The 17,202-nt window shown below is 53.2% G+C and overlaps 2 protein-coding genes across 7 annotated transcripts in view; one reads left to right on the top strand and one right to left on the bottom strand.

The window, feature by feature from the left end:
• The window catches only part of NPC1 (NPC intracellular cholesterol transporter 1), a 38,010-nt gene extending 37,164 nt beyond the window's left edge, over positions 1-846 (top strand). For 3 of the 4 annotated variants that reach the window (XM_045573861.1, XM_036416804.2, XM_036416802.2), the window contains one exon: positions 326-846. In XM_045573861.1, the coding sequence (XP_045429817.1) occupies positions 326-405 (80 nt within the window). In that variant the 3' untranslated portion in view covers positions 406-846. Of the gene's footprint in view, positions 1-322 lie in introns of all 4 variants that reach the window. The other variant, XM_036416803.2, reaches the window with a different exon arrangement.
• On the bottom strand, positions 763-13,681 carry RMC1 (regulator of MON1-CCZ1). 3 transcript variants are annotated; one of them, XM_045573883.1, is made up of 20 exons: positions 13,448-13,673; positions 12,846-12,922; positions 10,730-10,814; positions 9,856-9,912; positions 8,827-8,913; positions 8,116-8,256; positions 7,798-7,901; positions 7,293-7,382; positions 7,117-7,222; positions 5,965-6,076; positions 5,673-5,717; positions 5,404-5,457; positions 5,008-5,136; positions 4,283-4,389; positions 2,732-2,851; positions 2,402-2,476; positions 2,016-2,120; positions 1,871-1,939; positions 1,576-1,801; positions 763-951 (listed from the first exon to the last, which is right to left on the bottom strand). In XM_045573883.1, the coding sequence occupies exons 1-20, from the start codon at positions 13,547-13,549 to the stop codon at positions 872-874; spliced, it is 1,971 nt and encodes a 656-aa protein (XP_045429839.1). In that variant the 5' UTR covers positions 13,550-13,673; the 3' UTR covers positions 763-871. The 3 variants fall into 3 exon arrangements, with proteins under 3 accessions (XP_045429839.1, XP_036272748.1, XP_036272750.1); XM_036416855.2 differs by having other exon boundaries at positions 2,402-2,479; positions 13,448-13,671; XM_036416857.2 differs by lacking the exon at positions 763-951 and having other exon boundaries at positions 1,640-1,801; positions 2,402-2,479; positions 2,635-2,851; positions 13,448-13,681.
• Positions 13,682-17,202: the final 3,521 nt, after the last annotated feature.

Here is a 17,202-nt window from a genome sequence, read left to right as displayed (position 1 = left end):
CCATCACGGCTCAGTGGTTGAGCATTGACCTATGAGCCAGGAAGTCACAGTTCGACTCCCAGTCAGGGCACAGGCCTGGGTTGTAGGTTCGATCCCTCGTAGATAGATGTTTCTCTCCCTCCCTCTCCAAAATAAAAGTAATATACATTTAAATGTTAGTTTTTAAGTTGAAAGTTTGTATGGTCCACGAATGATGTTACCAATCTCCAAATAGCCCTTGGCAGAGAAAGGTACCCGGCCGTTAATAGCTTTGTAACCAAGGTGAAGCACTGACGTAGATGGAGAAACCTCCTTAGAAATGACACAGCTCTCTTCTCCTTCCCAGGACCATCTGTAAATAAAGCCAAAAGCCTGGCCACGCAGCAGCACTGCAGAGGCACGGAGAGAGAGCAGCTCCACTTCTAGCCCTCGTGGGCCAGGGACCTGGAACTGTGTCTGCGGGCCGGTCAGACCCCGGTGGGAGGAGCTGCTGTCAGGTTAAGATGAACGCTGGACGTCACCAGACGCGGGCGACGGGTCGAACAGCAGCTGCTCTGGCCACACGCCTGTCCACTCAGGAATGTGTGTTACTAACAGTGGAGGAGCCCTGGACGCATCTCCAGTTCTCCCAGCATGACACCCAACTCTCGGCGAGGGGAGGTTGACACCGGACGGACACTGTGGAGGCACTCGGCTCCCTGGCCCTTCTGAAGGCCAGTCCGTGCGATGCTCCCTTCTGAGGAGGGAGCCAGCACACAGATCCCACCGCCTTTTTAGTAACACTTGAGGATGTTGCAGGTACTTTATTATAGTCTTTTGTAGGTTAAAGAGCTTTATTAATGCAATAAATTAACTTTATACATTTTATATATTAAAAAATTAGCGCGTGATTTCAGAACGTCGTAGGCCTCATAAGAGCTTGGTCTCCAAAGACCTGTTTGAAAAAAGCCACGTGTTCTTCGCAGTGTTCTCCTGGGGGACAGAGGGAAGCAGGGTGAGCATGCTGCTCCCAGGTGTGCGGCCCCTAACTTCCTCTTTCATAAAGCACTCTGTGTTCTAAGCTTCTGGACTGTCCTTTCCATTTTCATAGCTCACGCCTTTGCAAACCTGGTCAGGGACCTCACAGCCGCCAGCAGCCCCACCTGCTAGACACGGTAGAGGTAGCCTGTCTGGTCCAGTGCCCTGCCTCTCCGAGCTCCAAGAGCTGGAGCCCTGACATAAAGTTGGGTCTCGTGCCTTTGGACATCAGAGTGACTTGCCCGTCGTGCTTCCTATCTGACCCAGAAACATTAATAAGCCCCAGACCCCTTGAACCTTCAGGCACCGGCTCCTGTCCAAGAGCAGCTGTTGGCCTGAACTGGCTCAGACCACCTGAATTGGGCCTGCATACGCTTCCCCTCCCCAAGCACTTCAAGTTCCGCATCATTTAGGCCCCGGCACACGGAGTTCATTCCACTAGAATGGTGGGCTAAGGGCGAGGCTGGCTGTTGTGACTGTTTAAAACCGAACCCAGGAGTTCTAACCGAGGGCCCCTGGCCCACCCGCTGCCAGTTGCCCTGCGGCTGCCCAGGCCTTCTCATGAATGCGCCTTCTCACCTGGTGTGAAACTGGGGTTCCCCCGTAAACGCTGGTTCCGCTGCTCGAAGAAGCGGAAGATGGTGTAGAAGAGCATGCGGTCTTCGGTCTGCTTTGCAGCATCGAGGAACTTGCGTGCAGAGACGCTGTCGTGGCCACCCACGCCCCGGAGGAACCGCAAGGCGGCCAGCACCTGGTGCTTGGACAGCAGGACTTCCACGATCTCATCGTTCGCCGTCGAGAGCCGCTGGAGAGAAGCCCACGTGAGCGCGAGCACGGCAGACGCTTACTCGCTGTAAACGTGGGTGCGCCTTACCTTCAGCATGTCCAGCGACAGCTGGTGAGCAGGAGGGTAGAAGCTCTCCAGGGACAACAGCAGACACGCCTGAAAGACAGGTTCCGGCCGTTCAGCACCAGGTGCTGGATTCGGTGAACGAGCGGATAACCCTGGCGGCACCCACCAGAGGCTTGGAGTCGCTGAGCACGTGGTACTGCAGCAGCTGGTGCAGCGTGTAGAAGAGGTTGTGCTGGACCAGCGTCTTGATGACGAGTTCGTGCAGGTAGTGCTGAGGCAGATAAGGAGACGGCTCAGGCATGGCGGCTGCAGCTGCTCTAACTGAGGAGCTCCCATCATTGGAAGGGACCCGGGTGTGGGGGAGAGCCCAGCCTCCTGTGACAGGGCTTATCCTGACTCGGCACACGTGGCAGGTCAGGAAATGAAGGGCTCGGGCGCCGAGTCAGGACGGCGGGCCGTTTAGTACAGACGGCATGGCAGTTAGGAGACGGGCAGTGCCATGTCTTAGGTGTCCCTGCTCCTCTGATCAGGACCCCACGTGCCCGGAGGTACCTGCACTGGAACCTGGAACTGGTTCAGAGAGCGAATGTACTCCATCAGCACGGCGACCACAAACTTCGGTGGCGTCTCCTGAGAGGAAGCAAAGGTGGTCTCAGGAACATGCGAGCTGCAAGGAGCTTACCCAGCATCCTACCTTTATTCATGCCCCTTGGCTCTTAGTTCTCCCTCATCGAGAAATGTTTAGGCCTGAGCATTAGAGGCCTAATTACCAGCATGGGTCCTCCCAGAATAACCAGCTGTTCTGAGTCCTGGTTTCCTAAGTCCCTTCCAAGGATCTGTTCCGAGACCCTCTGTCCAGAGCAGCTGACGGCAGTCACTTACCTTCTTCTCCGTGAGTGCTGACAGCACGTGGGTGTACATGTCGGACTGGTCGATCACGGCCTGGGTCCGCATGGGCCTGCGGAGGAGCGGACTGCACCGGCTCTGCCCAGCTTCCGCCGCCTGCACAGCACATGACAGGTGTCATCGTCACCACCCTGGCAACAGGCGTTGGCCATCAATCCAAAAGGACGGACTCCTAGATGCTGTGAGACTCAAGCCTGAGCAGGGGCACAGCTCCCAACCTGGACGGACAGACTTCCTGTGCTCTCTGGAGAAGGGCCTTATCTCGACAAAACCTCGCTCATGGAGGATGAGCAACAAGCACAGCAGTCTTCTCTTAGGGATATCATCCTGCTGTGAGCCCCTTACCAACTCACTCATTTTCTCTGTCAGACTGCCTGGCCCTTGTTATCCATAAGAATGAAATGGCATCTGTGCTGTATGAGGCCTTAAAGTACATACTTTTGTAAGGAGTCTATACCGAGACTTTGAATAAGGCTCCCAACTACTACTGTCTAGGAAAGCTCCAAGATCTCAACTCCATCACCCAACTTTAAAAGAAACAACACATTTTTATTGATTTTGGAGAGGAAGGGAAAGGGAGACAAACATCAATGATGATAGAGAATCACTGATCACTGCTTCCTGTGGCCCCCTACTGGGGATCGAGCCTGCAACCAGGGCATTTATCTTTGACCGGAATTGAATCCTGGATCCTTCAGGCCGCAGGCCCATGCTCTATCCACTGAGCCAAGCCTGCTAGGGCGTGTCTCCTAACTTATAAAGCCTGAGACCAGTGCAGACCCTGAGGGCAGAAGCTAGGCGGTGCCCAAGAACCCACAATGCTCAGCAGCGCCAGGTGCTGCAGACAGACCACCCTCCACCACCCAGCGCTGAGAAAGCCATGAGCCACAAAGCAGGACGCACAGAAACTGCCACCAGACCGCCGACCGCACAGCCCAGCACTGAGCAGCAGGACCGAGAGAAGGAGCAAGACGAACTAAGCCTCCCCACCTCCCGGAACCGCATCTGACAGGCCAGGACCACAGCTCCGAGCCACAGAACCATGGCCACTGCAGCGCCTGCCAGCCCTGCTATCCTGGATCCGCTGAAGGTGGGTGGAGTTCTGGCTTTTCTGTTACTGCTTAAAACCTTCCATTTTCAGCTTTAGGACTAATTAGGTCCTTTAAGTGAAATCATTCATCCCGCTTATCCTGACCCATTTTCTTTCTGGCTTCAGAAGGTAGGGTGCACTAATGTTACGTAGAAGGAGGAAAAATACATGGCAAATGATTCTACTTTTAATTAAGACTAGACTCTGGCTTGGTAGAAACATGGATAAAAAAAGTAATGCAAAGATGAGACCAATTTTATCTATAAAACTGAAGACTAAGGACCTATCTAAACGTAAGATCCAGAAGATAAACCCCAGACAAGGGGAGGCACTAAGGGAGATGGGATGCAGGGTCCTGAGTTACTGCTGTTTCCTGCCGCAGCTACAACTACAGGTGGGGGCGAGGGGCCTCCAGCACAGCGCCTGCGGTCACTCACCGCTGCGTAGCTCTGCTCGGCGTCCAGGTACCTCTTGCACTCCTGGTTGAGCTTGTCGAAGACGGTGGCCACCACGGGCAAGGCCGCTCTGTCGGGCCCACTCAGCACTGGGAAGAAGCAGGTGCGCCGGTCAGCTCGCTCCACCTGCCGTGCACGCTGCTGGGCCAGCAGCGCCCCCTCAGGCCAGCAGCACCCACGGCCTCAAGGGCGCCCAGAGCGTCCAGCGTAGCAACCTGACGCCTGGAGCTCACAGGCCTCTGGCTCCTGGGGAGAGCAGCTGTGACCGTGTCAGTGAAGGTTCTCAGCGTAGATGTTGGGGGGCAGAGATTTGGATTCTGAAGTGTTTGCCGTAAAAGGAGGGGTGGGGGCCCCAATCCCCACATGTACGCATGTTCCGGTTCCCTCTCCCCTGGAACCATCGGTTTACTATGAGTCATTCCTACCAGAGTCCCCACTGAGATTGATTTCAGAGAGGGAGGGCGACAGAAATAGCACTGATGGGGAGGCAGCCCGACGGAGTCCAACTGAGACCTCCTGGCTCATAGGTCGACGCTCAACCACTGAGCCACACCAGCCAGGCATTACAAGTCCTTTTTCTATTTATCAGCCTTTCTGGGGGTGTGGTCACCCACCCTTCAAGTGAGGAGTGGGGGCCCAGGCTGCAGACAGGCCTGGGAAGGAGGGCCAGCACAAGCTGGACACGGACGAAGGAAGGAGCCCCTTACTCTGGGAGCAGACGGCCAGGATGACCCTCTTGCACTCCTTTCTCTGGAGGAGGAAGTCCATCAGGCGTCCTTTGTCTGGCAGGAGGTTGACGATGGGCTGCAGCTTCACCTGCAGGTTCCAGAGGTAACCTACGGGTGTGAGAGGCAGCGATGTCATCCTATGACAAGAACCAGAACAAAAGCCCAGAAGCACGCACAGCAATCGATGGCTTTTTCTTAATCTAGCCCGAAGCCCAGTCTAAGACATGCAGGACATACTGACAACAGGACTGACCGCCAGACTACCAGCCCCGAGACGCCTGGCAACCACGCACCCTCTATGTTCAAGCTGCATCTCCCCAAATATGGGGCCACAAGCACTCTCCCCTCTGACCTGCGGCCATCCCTCAGACCCACCTTGGCTAGCACTGATGATGATGTCAGGCTGAAAGACAATCCAGGACGAGGAATCTGCATGTGATAGGAAATTCTAGCCCGAAGACATGAAGACACAGGCAAACCCGCTCCGACTAAACTCGCCCCTGCCCGCTGGCTGAGGCTACGCCCAGTGCCCACCCCTCCTGGTAGGAAACCTCCCCACTTTGGTTCCTGAAACGTCGTTCCCTCAAGCAGGAGGGCAGCGGGTAGCAGCTCCCTGCACAGCGCCAGTGCCTCGTCAAGGATACAGAGCTTACACGGGACCGGAGACTGGCTGGTCACAGGAGCAGGACCTACAAATGGGAAGAAAATGTAAGTGTGTGGCCAACACAGAACCCGACATGTCACTGCTAATGACTGCAGGACTGTCTGATAGTGACAAGAGGAGGAAGTGACCTCGTCCCACAGTGACATTCAGGAGGAGGGAAGATCGAGAACAAGCCCGGAAGAATCGTCACGAAAGCAAACCGATCTGTCACACTCTGCAGATGCCTCACTGCACCCTGAATGTGGCCCCCACTGACACAGTGGCTCCCTTACCTGCCACCGGGATCTGATAGGGCTGAATGGATCGGGCAGGAAGCACGGGGTGGTGGAAGGTAACGGTGCCGTCAAACTCTCCCCGTAACTTGATATCAAATATCACTGATGTCTAAAATGCAGAGAAAGAACACGCTGTGATGCCAACAGACTCGGCAGTTAATCCCTTCATGACCTCCCATCTTGCTATTTCAGATTCGTTTAAAGAGCCTGTGGTTACCCAGCCGGCGTGGCTCAGTGGCTCGCCCATCTATGAACCAGGAGGTCGAGGTTCAATTCGTGGTCAGGCACTGACCCAGGTTGCGGACTTGATCCCCAGTGTGGGGAGTGCAGGAGGCAGCCATCGATGATGTCTCTCTCCCTCTCCCTTCCTCTCTCAAGTCAATAAAAATGCATTTAAAAATCTGTGTTTGCACCCATCCCAAGTTCTTCTTTCAGGAAGAATGTGCTGACATTACCGCTGTCCTTCCCATGCCCATTGACCTCACAGATGGTCCTGACAGGCTGACAAGCTCCCTAAGGACATCAGAAGACCTTTCAGTCCCAACTCATTAGAGCCGAGTGAGCTGGCCCCCCAAGGAGGCCTGGGAGACGCCGCTAATGGCAGAGAAAGAGCAAGACCCATCCCGCCGCCTTCTCTTGGGCCATACTCATCCCTGCTCACCAAGGACTTACAGGAAGACATGCAGAGGGCTGCAGTGAACACAGCTGAGAAACAGTGGTTCCAAATCACTCTCCTCATGTGCTACTTTCTGGAATAGTTTTAAATTATTCTTTTTAAAATATATATATATATTTTATTGATTTTGTACAGAGAAGAAGGGAGAGAGATAGAGAGTTAGAAACATCGATGAGAGAGAGTCATCGATCAGCTGCCTCTTGCACACCCCCTACTGGGGATATGCCCGCAACCAAGGTACATGCCCTTGACCGGAATCGAACCCGGGACCCTTCAGTCCCCAAGCTGACGCTCTATCCATTGAGCCAAACCGGTCTTGGCTTAAATTATTCTTAATGATACAGAATCCCTGTTCCTTCTAAACCATCTAAAAGCTTTTAGCACGAAAAGCACTTTCTCGTCTGTGTTCAGAATGCTTTGTTCATTCTCTTGAGCAACCGTGTGCCACGCAGACCTGCCCCCACGGCTCCCACCTCCGTGTCCTGATGGTGCACGACCACCAGGTTGTCCACCACGTTGAGGGCGAACTTCCCCGTCCGGCCCAGCTTCAGGATGTGCGTCTTCTTACAGGCGCCTTCCCTGTGGGGACCGGGGGGTCACACGGTGTCCAAAGCTCCCGTTCCCACCTGCCCTTGGGAGGAGCGCGTACCGGGGCAGATGATACAGCACCACCTCGGCGCCCGCGCTGCTGGCGGCCCGCGCGTGGTGCCGCAGGAAGAGGACGTACAGCTGCCCGTAGCTGCCAGAGAACAGACACGAGTCACGCATGCTATGAGGAGCCCTCCATCCTCAACGCTGAGTCTGCGCTCGAGTGAGTAAATCATGACACAGTCCTTCATGGAATGCTCTGCAGCCAACAAAGCTTGCAGAAACAAAAAGCCTTTTACAAAGGGAAGGGAAGGGGGTGAATGGCCCAACATTCTCATTTTATGTGATCAGAACGACAAGAGGACTTTCCTCGGACCACGAAGCCAGCAAAGTCTAAAACGCAGGCCAAGGCGCGGGCATTCTGAAGCCGTGGTCACAGGACCCAGGCGCTAACAGGGAGGGGAAGTCCTCGTTGGCCCAAGGCTCCCTGAGACTGTGTACACATTTCTAGCAGCTGCATCACTGAAAGCAATAACAAAAGGAAGTCTCTCAAGAGACAGACCTACATGGTTGCCATGGCAATGTCTCTCTCAGAAAGGCTCACTTTAGTGGACTTGGGTGCCGCTGGTAACTCAATCTCAAACTTGGGCAGCTTTGTCATAGTGCCAGCCTGTGGGGAAAGGAAGGGTTAGGAGGTGTGTTCACCCTTAAAGTTTGCATTCCCTACCTACAGTCTGGGTCTGTCCCCCCAGAATGAGCTTACAGGCGCCCTCCAGTGGTCAGACGCGGCACGGTTAGTGTTGGAGGAACTTGCCCTTGAAGTTCTGCAGGGGCACTCGGGGGTGGGGTGGGGTCGGAGGGAATACTGCTGGGGCTGCTCTCACCCGGAAGTGGAAGGGCTGCAGCACGCTGCCCAGGACGGTGGTGGAGAGCAGGATGACGGCACTCTCGGGGCAGTGCAGGTACCAGTTCACGTTCAGGCTCTGGCTCTTCAGGAGCTTCAGGCTCCGCTTCTCCGGCAACACCTGAGGCGAGTGTGAGACAGCCCTCGTGCAAGAGCAGCCGGTGGGGCAGGCTGTAGTTAACATAGGAACAGTAACTTAAATGGAAACGTGTGGTTTTCAGCTGCTGCAGCTTCCAGGCCTGGGTCTGGTGCTTATGCTGCACAGACCAACGGGAAAGTGAGCTCAGCCGCACCGTCACGGCTGGGCGGCCCCTCCTCTGCACGCCCCTCGGAGCCTCACCTCCAGAGCCAGCAGCAGCGACCTCCTCTCACCGTGGAAATGAGCAAACGAACCCGGCCGGACGCCCAGCAGCCACCCTCCGGCAGCACCGGCTGGACGCCACGTCCCCCATGGCGGGGGGCGGGGCCCTTTCTCTAACAGGTGTGTTCTAGAGACCATAGGGAACTGTTACTCTACATGTATTCTACCTCAGTAATGTCTCAACGTTTCATACAAAGCACGTGTTACTTATCATTCGGAAAAAGCCCAGTCAAGGGATCAGCGCCTAGAACCTCAAGCTGTCTGTTCAGTGCCGAGTTCGCACACTGCCAGCTGCTCCTGCCGACGCCCCGCAGCAGGGACGCACGGTACCTGGTAGAACTCCACCCCCTGGTCTGTGATGAAGACGATCTCCGTGGAACTGGTCCAGCAGAACCCGAGTATGCTGGCATTCTTGGTCTGAAAAGAAGAATGTAGGGTACTCTGTGTTGCTGTGACCAGAGTTATGTTAACAAGTTAAACTTTCTTTTAACAAATACCGTGGTCCTGGATTTTCCCCTGGACCACCCAGGAGTGCCTGAGTCAGCAGAAAAGGAGAAGCAGCGCGGTAACTGACCAGCACACAGTGGCCAGCTTCTCCCTTTGGGACCAAAGGACAGCTGACCTCCTTGGTCACACAGGTCATCACAGTATAAAGGCCCAGAGGTTCTCACTGAGCACTGACCCGGAGTGGGGTGGGGGTGGGGTGCAGTGGCTGCAACCACACCCCGACTCCCTTGGTGAACCAGGCCGGGGCCTGAGGGTGGGCGGGCGGGTGGGCAGGCTGGCTAGAGGCCCGAGCGTGGCTGCTCAGGAGCGGGGGCCTACGGAGGGGCAGCTACTTGGCAATGTGCCTTTCCTCGTTGAGGAGCCACCCTCACCTCCATTTAGCAAACACTCTACAGAGAGGCTGAGAGCCACGCCTTCCACTAGCAGCTCCTGCCAGTCTCTGGGCCATACTGCCCTCTGAGCTGCGCCTTCTGCAGCCTCGTTTATTAACCCAGCAAGCCTGATGAACGTGGGCTAGGATCTACTTCAAAGGGGAAAGGGGGCATGACAAGGTCAGACGGAGGAAGCAGACATCACCAATAAAGGAAAAGCCTCCTCTTCTGCAAATCTCCAAAGAGGTGGCTCAGGTCTGTCGCCCAGAGAGGGAGTATGCCACCCCCCATCCGTCACCCTCCAGCTCCGTCTTCAGTGAAGAAACAGGCTCCCAATGTGTCTAGGTCACAGAGCTCAGGGCAGCACCTCTCAACACAAGCACCAACCCCTCCAGTCTGACTCAGCTACCAGCCACCAGGCGGCCGCACCGCGTAGTCCCCCAGCAAGCACAGACCAGAGGGGAAAGGTTGAGGGCCGTACCTTGCACTCCTGCGTGTATTCTAACTGAGAACTGTCTGGGATAAAATTAGAAAACTCCTAGGAAAAAAACCACAAGGATGAATTTGGATCAGGCAACAACCTACTTTAGTACACAACAGACAAAAGAAAGAGATAAATATATTTAAAAAGTGATTAGAAAAAAACTGACAAGAATCCAAAAACAGGAAAAATAAAAGACCAATATGAACAATCTGCCTCTTTAACAGCAGCTGGCTGACAATTCTGTTTTTAAAAAAGTTAATCTAAATATTCAGTGAGGGATTAGAAACGGATTTTGGAAATTAATTCAAATGGTTGATTTCAGAGAATTGTGCTGTTCTACACTGCACAAGAAGCTTTCCAAACAATTCATACTGATGGAAGGAATTCGGGTGCTCCTCTTTACCAAGTTTTTCTCTACGTGCAAATGTGATCGTGAATATTTATAAAGGCTAAACTGTCAACAGACTGCTCCAACTTCCAATACCTGGTCCTATTAGATCAAGCATTCAAAGACAGGAGACGTGACTTAATGGAGTCACTCCAATTTATAGGGCCATTCACAAAGTAGCCAAAATTATACCTCACGCAATCTATGATGCTAGCCATTAATCCATACAAAAGATGCCAGAGGTTCCAAAATAGTTTTTTAAAATTTAAGTCAAAATGGACAAACTAAGGTCACCAGTATTTATCCACTCACATGTCTTTCTTTAAGAGCTCCAAAGGTTCAAATACAGTAGTGCTCCATAGTTAGTTTTCATGACTTTAAAATAGCAAGTGGCTCCTTTAACACTGGAAGTATGCAATTCATTCTCTTCCGAATATACTTCTAAAGTGCTTTCTTTATACCATCTTTAGAGGGATGTCTTACCACAGCCTTTGAGGTCCTCTGGACAGCTAGTATCTTGTTTTCTAGGGAAAACTTAATGCATTTCACTTCTCCTTTGTCTTCCATTCTGTAAGGAGAAAGAGTATGTTAAGAGTTCCATTTAATAACTGAACTCTAGCTTCTATCATTTGTGAGAAGAAAGTAAAGTAAATATTCAGGAAGTAGCATATCTTAGTTTAAACTTAAACTTATGTTTCTGATGCTATCAGTAGTACCTCTTTTCAGAAAACAAAATTCAGGAGCAACAAGCTGCTGGAGAAGTTCGCAGTGCTGCAGTAATAAGGACGGGAGAATGGAGATCACCTGCACTTACTTTCACCAGAAAATGACTTTATTCAAACACAGGTGCAAACAAGGCGCACACAAGAACACCTTGTTTTATCGCACTTCACTTTATTACGCTTCACAGAGGGTGTTGCGTTTTCACAAACTGACCACCACCAGTAAAAACACTACAGCTCACTATCTGATGCTCCATGGCAGTAGCCTGGAACCACCGGCCGCAGCTCGGAGGTACTCCAGTGCCCACAGGCACCTCCACAGACAACTGCCTTCCCTCTCCATCGCTGGGACAACAAAGCTTCTGAGCTGAGCTTTCCCACCCCCTCCCCTGGGGGCTCACCAGAAGCTTCACCACCACCTCCAGCAAAGGGAAACCAAAGGTTCACAAAGGGTGTGTGGGAGCTCTGGTGTGTGTGTTCATTTCACAGTGCACACATGTCAAAACTCATCAATGACCGTTAAATAGGTCCAGTTAATAATTACACCACAGTAAGGCTATTAACAATAAATAACATGTTTTTAAGAGGGTAGTATCTTCCCCCTCAAACCAAATCTGGGCTATCATGGGCTCACTCATTTTGATGCCCAGGGCCTTTTCGATACCATCTCCACTGCCCTCCATATGGCCTGCACCACGCCTGGACCAGACCCCAGCAAGGCTCTCCCAGCGGTGCCTGTGATGGACAGGCGCCCAACTAATGCAGTGTCAGCGTGGTCTTTCCAAACACTGACAGGATCATGCCACACCCCACCTCACCCATCTTCATAACAAGGTAAAGCCCTAATTCATAGCAGAACACGTAAGTTTCAAGCTGACCCCTATCCGTGCCACACCACTGCCTCCCCTTCCAGCAGGGACACCTGATCGGCAGTCACACAGACCTGGAGTTGCCCACCCCCACGCTTGCTGGCCTTTGTTCCTAGAGATCTCTCCATCGGATGCCGCCTCCTCTCTTCCCCGCCTAGAATCCTCCCTTTCCAGCTCTCCACTTTTAATCAAGGGCTACCTCCTTCCTCTCTAAGGCCTTCCCTCTCCTGCTCCCATGATAAACACTGCATCTCCTGTGTGTCCACACTGGGCACAGCACTTATCACAGGAACCAGTATGTGTTCCTCACTTGTCTCCCACCATGCAGTTCTGCATTCTGCATTCTGCAAAAGGGCGCCAGGCGGGTCCAAAGCCTTCACATGCCTGATGCCTAGCATGGGCATTGCACACGTGATTGATTTCTTCTCCAAAAAATGCTTCCTGAAGTACAGGCCAGCTAGGCAAACGTTAAAGTCACCGCTGAGCCGAGGGCCTACTGTGTATTTCCTCCTATAACCACAGGAGTTTGGGTCCATCCTAATAGTTCACCAAAATTGAGATCTGAAAGTGAAAGGAGCTGCTGCTCATAATTACTCCAGCTCACCTTGCATAACCTGGAGCTCAGCGAAGCCAGGGTTCCCTTAACACATTTTTACCTGAAAAACCCTGACCCAGGAACCCTGCACTTCCAAATGCCGCTAAGACCGGAGGAACGAAGGTCCTCCACCAGGAAAGGAACCGGCACACTAACGCAATGACTTGCTAGCTTCAAGTGCCAGGAAGTGGGTGCCCTACTTGGGAGGGTCTGATTCCCAAATCGAGCAGAACCACTCCACACGTGGCAGGGGGACGAGCCGGGGACTGCACGCAGGGGTCCCCGTCCTCTCCCCACGGGCACAGGGTGGCACGAAAGACTTCAGATCTCTTAAGGGGAGCAGAGTCCCGAATGAGGAGCAGAACAACGCCATCGACATGTCGAACTTATTCTGCAGATGTTAATACAGTTACCTGAATGAGATGGAATTCCTATCATCCGGGCCTTTCACCACCACCCCCGTAGCTCCGCCAGATCGCACAGCAAAGACCTGCGAGAGAAGAGAAGCAGCTTGAAAGGTGTGGACACCTTACCATCCCGCCAGTGAGTGTTCTTGCAACTCCAGCCCACGAGTGAACATTCCTGCTGCCCCCGCCCCCGGCTCAGCCAAACCAACACACCGATCTGGGGTGCTAGGTGATCGCGTGAATTTTAAGAAACGAGGGGGGACACCAAAAGGGTTACCATCCCAAACTGCGCAGACGGGCCCCGGCCCCGGGGACCCAGGTTCTAATCCGGTTTGGGAGCGCCGCGTCAGCATCCCTGCGCTGCTCCCACTGCTCCCCCCCAAAATCCCGCGGATAACCGAGCTCCCAGGCGCGGACAGGGGCCTGCTGGCAGCCCACTCCCGGCTGCCCCGCGGGGAAGCGAGCCCGGCCGGAGGAGGCTGGTCCCGGGCCGCGGACAGGAGGGCTCTGGCGGAGGCCCGGCCGGTCCTGGCACCCCGCCGGGCGCGCGGGCGGCCTTGGCCCCGGGGTGGAGGCCGTGCGGGGAGGAGGGTGCGGGCGGCTCCCACCTGTTTGTTGGCCTCGTCGAAGAAGACGCAGTTGACGTGGTTCGCCTTCTCGAAGTGCACCGGCCGCTCGCACAGCTCCAGGTAGTAGTCTTCCTCGCCCATGGCGGGCGGCGCCGGGGGCCCAGGGGGCGCGGGGGTGGCAGCCAGCGGAGGCACGGGGGTCGGCCGGCCTGCGGCGGCGGCGATCGGGTGATCCCGAGGCCGCTTCCGGGTGCCACGCCCCCACGCCCGCCCCACGTGACCCTGGCCCCCGCGTTCAACGACGGACGTTCGACCCCAGTGGAGCTCTTCGCTCGAAGCTCCGCCCTTTTCGCGTGGGCGGGGCCCCAGGGCGGCTCCCGGGCGGCAGTGGAGGCGGGGCCGCGGGACCGGAAGCCAGGGCCTTGCAGAGCAAGGCGGCACATCCAATCCTAGCCACGCCTTCCCCGGCATGGGCGGGGCCTGGCCTCCCTTCCGGAATTAGCGCAGGGCCTGCTGGGACGGGGCTGCCTGGCGCCGGGAGGGTTTCCGGCGCCCGCCTCCGGGCGCTGAGGAGAGGCGGCGAGGCCCATGGTCAGCCCGTTAACTTACGGAAACATTCAAACCTGCATAGCGTTTTGTGAGTTTGTCTGAGCCAAACTGTGGCAGTTGCCTAGACGCAGAACCTCAACGTATACCCCGGAGAATGGCGGCTTTCCGCCCCGTTTCTTACGTTACCATCCGAGGAGATGGAAGTGGGTCCGTGAAGCCCAAAGGTGAAGCGTCTACACTGGACACCAGGCGGGAGAAGTAAAAGCAGTTTTCGGGGTCGCGACCCCAGAGCGCCGAGGGCCTCAGGCTAAAGATGGAGGTGGCGGCTGTGGCCCCGGCTCCGCGGGCCGTGCTCGCCGGCCCTCCGGCCGGGTGGGCGCCCTTCCTCAGAGGAAGCCGCTTGTAGTTGATGGAGTAAAACTCCACGTCCCAGCTCCGGGACCTAGAGTTGTGCAGGGACCAGACGTGATGAGGAGAAAGGACTTTAAGATTGCCCCTGCTATTAAATAAAGGGAAGAAGAGTGAAATCACAGACACAGGCGGGCTTGGCCTGTGTTAATTACTCCCTAATTGACAGGAATTCGTCAGGGGAGACACGGTCTGGGGCCTGAGTGCCGCCCTCGCTGCTGTTTGAAGGGTTCATCTAGATCAGTGGTCGCGGCAAACTCATCAGTCAACAGAGCAAACTATCAACAGTACGACCACTGAAATTTCTTTTGAGAGCCAAATTTTTTAAACTAGGTAGGTACGTTGTTATTAACTTAATTAGGGCAGTGTTTTTCAACCTTTTTTGGGCAAAGGCACACTTGTTTCATGAAAAAAATCACGAGGCACACCACCATTAGAAAATGTTAAAAAATTTAACTCTGTGCCTATATTGACTATATATAAAGTAATTCTCTTGAATAGGAATCAAATAAACACAAAGTATTTTATAATTACTTTATTATGAAATATTAAGTAAACAAAATAGTGAAAAATTATAAAATTCTTGTCTTGTCTGCACCTACAGCACACCAGGCAACATCTCGCGGCACAGCGGTTGAAAAACGCTGAATTAGGGTACACCCAAGCAGGCCTTTGCTAAACACTCAAGGGGCCAAAGAGCCGCACATGGCTCCCGAGCTGCAGTTTGCCAACCACTGAGGTGGTCCTGAGATCGCCCTGTCTCCGGCTCCCCCCTGAGCCAGCAGTGCGTGGCCCTTCCATCCACAGGATGTCCCTCAGTCAGACCTGGAGATGAACTCTGTCCCCCTCTGTGGATTACTTCATTAACATATTTCTTTTTTTTTTAAGTATATTGATTTTTTTTATAGAGAGAAAGGGAGAGGGATAGAGCTAGAAACCAATGGGAGAGAAACAGTGACCAGCTGCCTCCTGCACGCCCTCTACTGGGAATGTGCCCCCAACCAAGGTACATGCCCTTGACTAGAATGGAACCTGGGACTCCAGTCCGCAGGCCTATGCTCTATCCACTGAACCAGTCCGGTCAGCGCCTAATTGACATATTTCTAAAGCTCCTATTTTGCATCAACATTTTCTCAGTTCCTTAGAGGGCACGGATGTAAAAATACGCCTCACCTTGCCTCTAGAAAGTGCATTCTGGCAGCACACGTGACCCACAGAGCTAAGGACCAGGACATGGTGGCCACGCTGGGCAGGGCTGCGGTGTCCTGGACAAACCAGGGGCATCTGGAGGCCACGGGCAGAGGATGTCAGGGTTTGGAAAGTTGAATAAAAAGGCAGTTTATAGCAGGGAAGAATATAAGATAAGATACACATTGACATTAGGGAAAGTAAACGTGTACTATGTGAAATATTAGTCAACAGAACCAAATATCAACAGGACGACGATTGAAATTTCTTTTGAGGGCCAAATTTTTTAACTTCTAACGCCACTTCTTCAAAATAGACTCGCCCAGGCCGTGGTATTTTGTGGAAGAGCCACACTCTAGGGGCCAAAGAGCCGCATGTGGCTCATGAGCCACAGTTGCTGACCACAGTTTTAGAGGAATAGGATGCAATTTAAAGCTAATGGGAAAAGACTTAAATTATTGCCATTTCATAACTATTTTATTGCAACTTAAAAGCTTTGCATGAAACAGTATCTGTTATGGTCAGAGCAAATATCTATGTTGAAATGCCCTTAACATCAGTTTTAAAAATAAAATACTGGGACCAAGGTGTACCCTAGAATTAAACTGGCTTTAAATTGTGACTTGGTAAAATAATGCCTCCGTGTTGGTTGTTTTTATTAATATTGCAGTTTGTGATGTGTAGGTCTCAGTTGTGGGTGATATTCGTGTAACAGAAAACTGCAAGTCCTGGGACAGCTTGTTCTTCCTGTTTTCTGCACACTACGGTGGACAGAGCTGCCACACGCCCAGCTACTTCGACCGTGTGTGCTACTTGCAGTCACACAGCTGAATTGTGTGTACTTGCCTGAGATAGAGCAGGGCAAGTGTGTAAATAGGCCCTTCTGTGCAGAGGTGTGGCAGAGCCAGCCACAAGGCCCCTTACTCTACACCGGAGAAGGTTATAAAGTAAAACATTTTCTATGGCTCCTCAACAGTTTTTGGATCATCTGGAAACATTAAAACATGGAACAATAATTAAATGAACTAATTAGAATCTTCGTTTTCATTGTTTTGTGAAAGGAGTCGGGTGCCTTTCCCGAAGGTGCTGCAGAGCCACCAGGGCACGGAGCCTGAGAAGCCAGGGTGGCTGAGAGCAGGAAGCCCAGGGGAGCACCTGAGATCGGCTGCCACTCTGCTCCAGTGACTGCTGCTCCCAGTGAGGCCGAGAGGCTAGATCCCCTGTGGAAGGGTAAGCAGAAAGCATTGTGAGCTCAGGCAGGGCTGCTGGGCCAGCACGGCACTCCAGCCTTGGAGCAGGTAAGCTCACAACGGGCAGGGGAGAACGGGAGTGCAGCCCCAACCCAGGCAGCTTGCCGCTTGATGGTAAGGTCCCTGCCCTGCCCAGCCCTGCCCTGCCTTGCTCTGCCCGCCCCTGGGTGTCTGTGAATCCATAGGACATACATTCATAATTGGTTTGTTTCCTTCTTATGTGGGCCTTTGTTGAGAAGTGTAACTCCTGGTCTTTAAAAGGTGTTTCTAGCAGTTGGTAAAACCTAACAAAAATCACACAGGCTTTTCTGATTTTTTTTTAGTTTTGTGTTTTAATTATTTTTCAGACTATATGTCTGGAAGGATATATACCAACAGTTTAATAGTGGTTCTCAAGGC

This window comes from Pipistrellus kuhlii, unplaced genomic scaffold, assembly GCF_014108245.1.
Source record: "Pipistrellus kuhlii isolate mPipKuh1 unplaced genomic scaffold, mPipKuh1.p scaffold_m20_p_57, whole genome shotgun sequence".
Taxonomy (NCBI): domain Eukaryota; kingdom Metazoa; phylum Chordata; class Mammalia; order Chiroptera; family Vespertilionidae; genus Pipistrellus; species Pipistrellus kuhlii.
The sequence above is the reverse complement of the archived record's forward strand: the minus strand, read 5'-3'. Positions and strand labels throughout refer to the sequence as shown.

Excerpts from the sequence above, each read along its gene's own strand:
- RMC1 (XM_036416855.2), bottom strand. The coding sequence starts at position 13,549 with ATGGGCGAGGAAGACTACTACCTGGAGCTGTGCGAGCGGCCGGTGCAC. Across the intron at positions 4,390-5,007 it reads CCTGGCCGTCTGCTCCCAGA|TGCTGAGTGGGCCCGACAGA; the intron begins GTAAGGGGCTCC and ends GCTTCTTCCCAG. Across the intron at positions 2,852-4,282 it reads CCGAGCAGAGCTACGCAGCG|GCGGCGGAAGCTGGGCAGAG; the intron begins GTGAGTGACCGC and ends TGTGCTGTGCAG.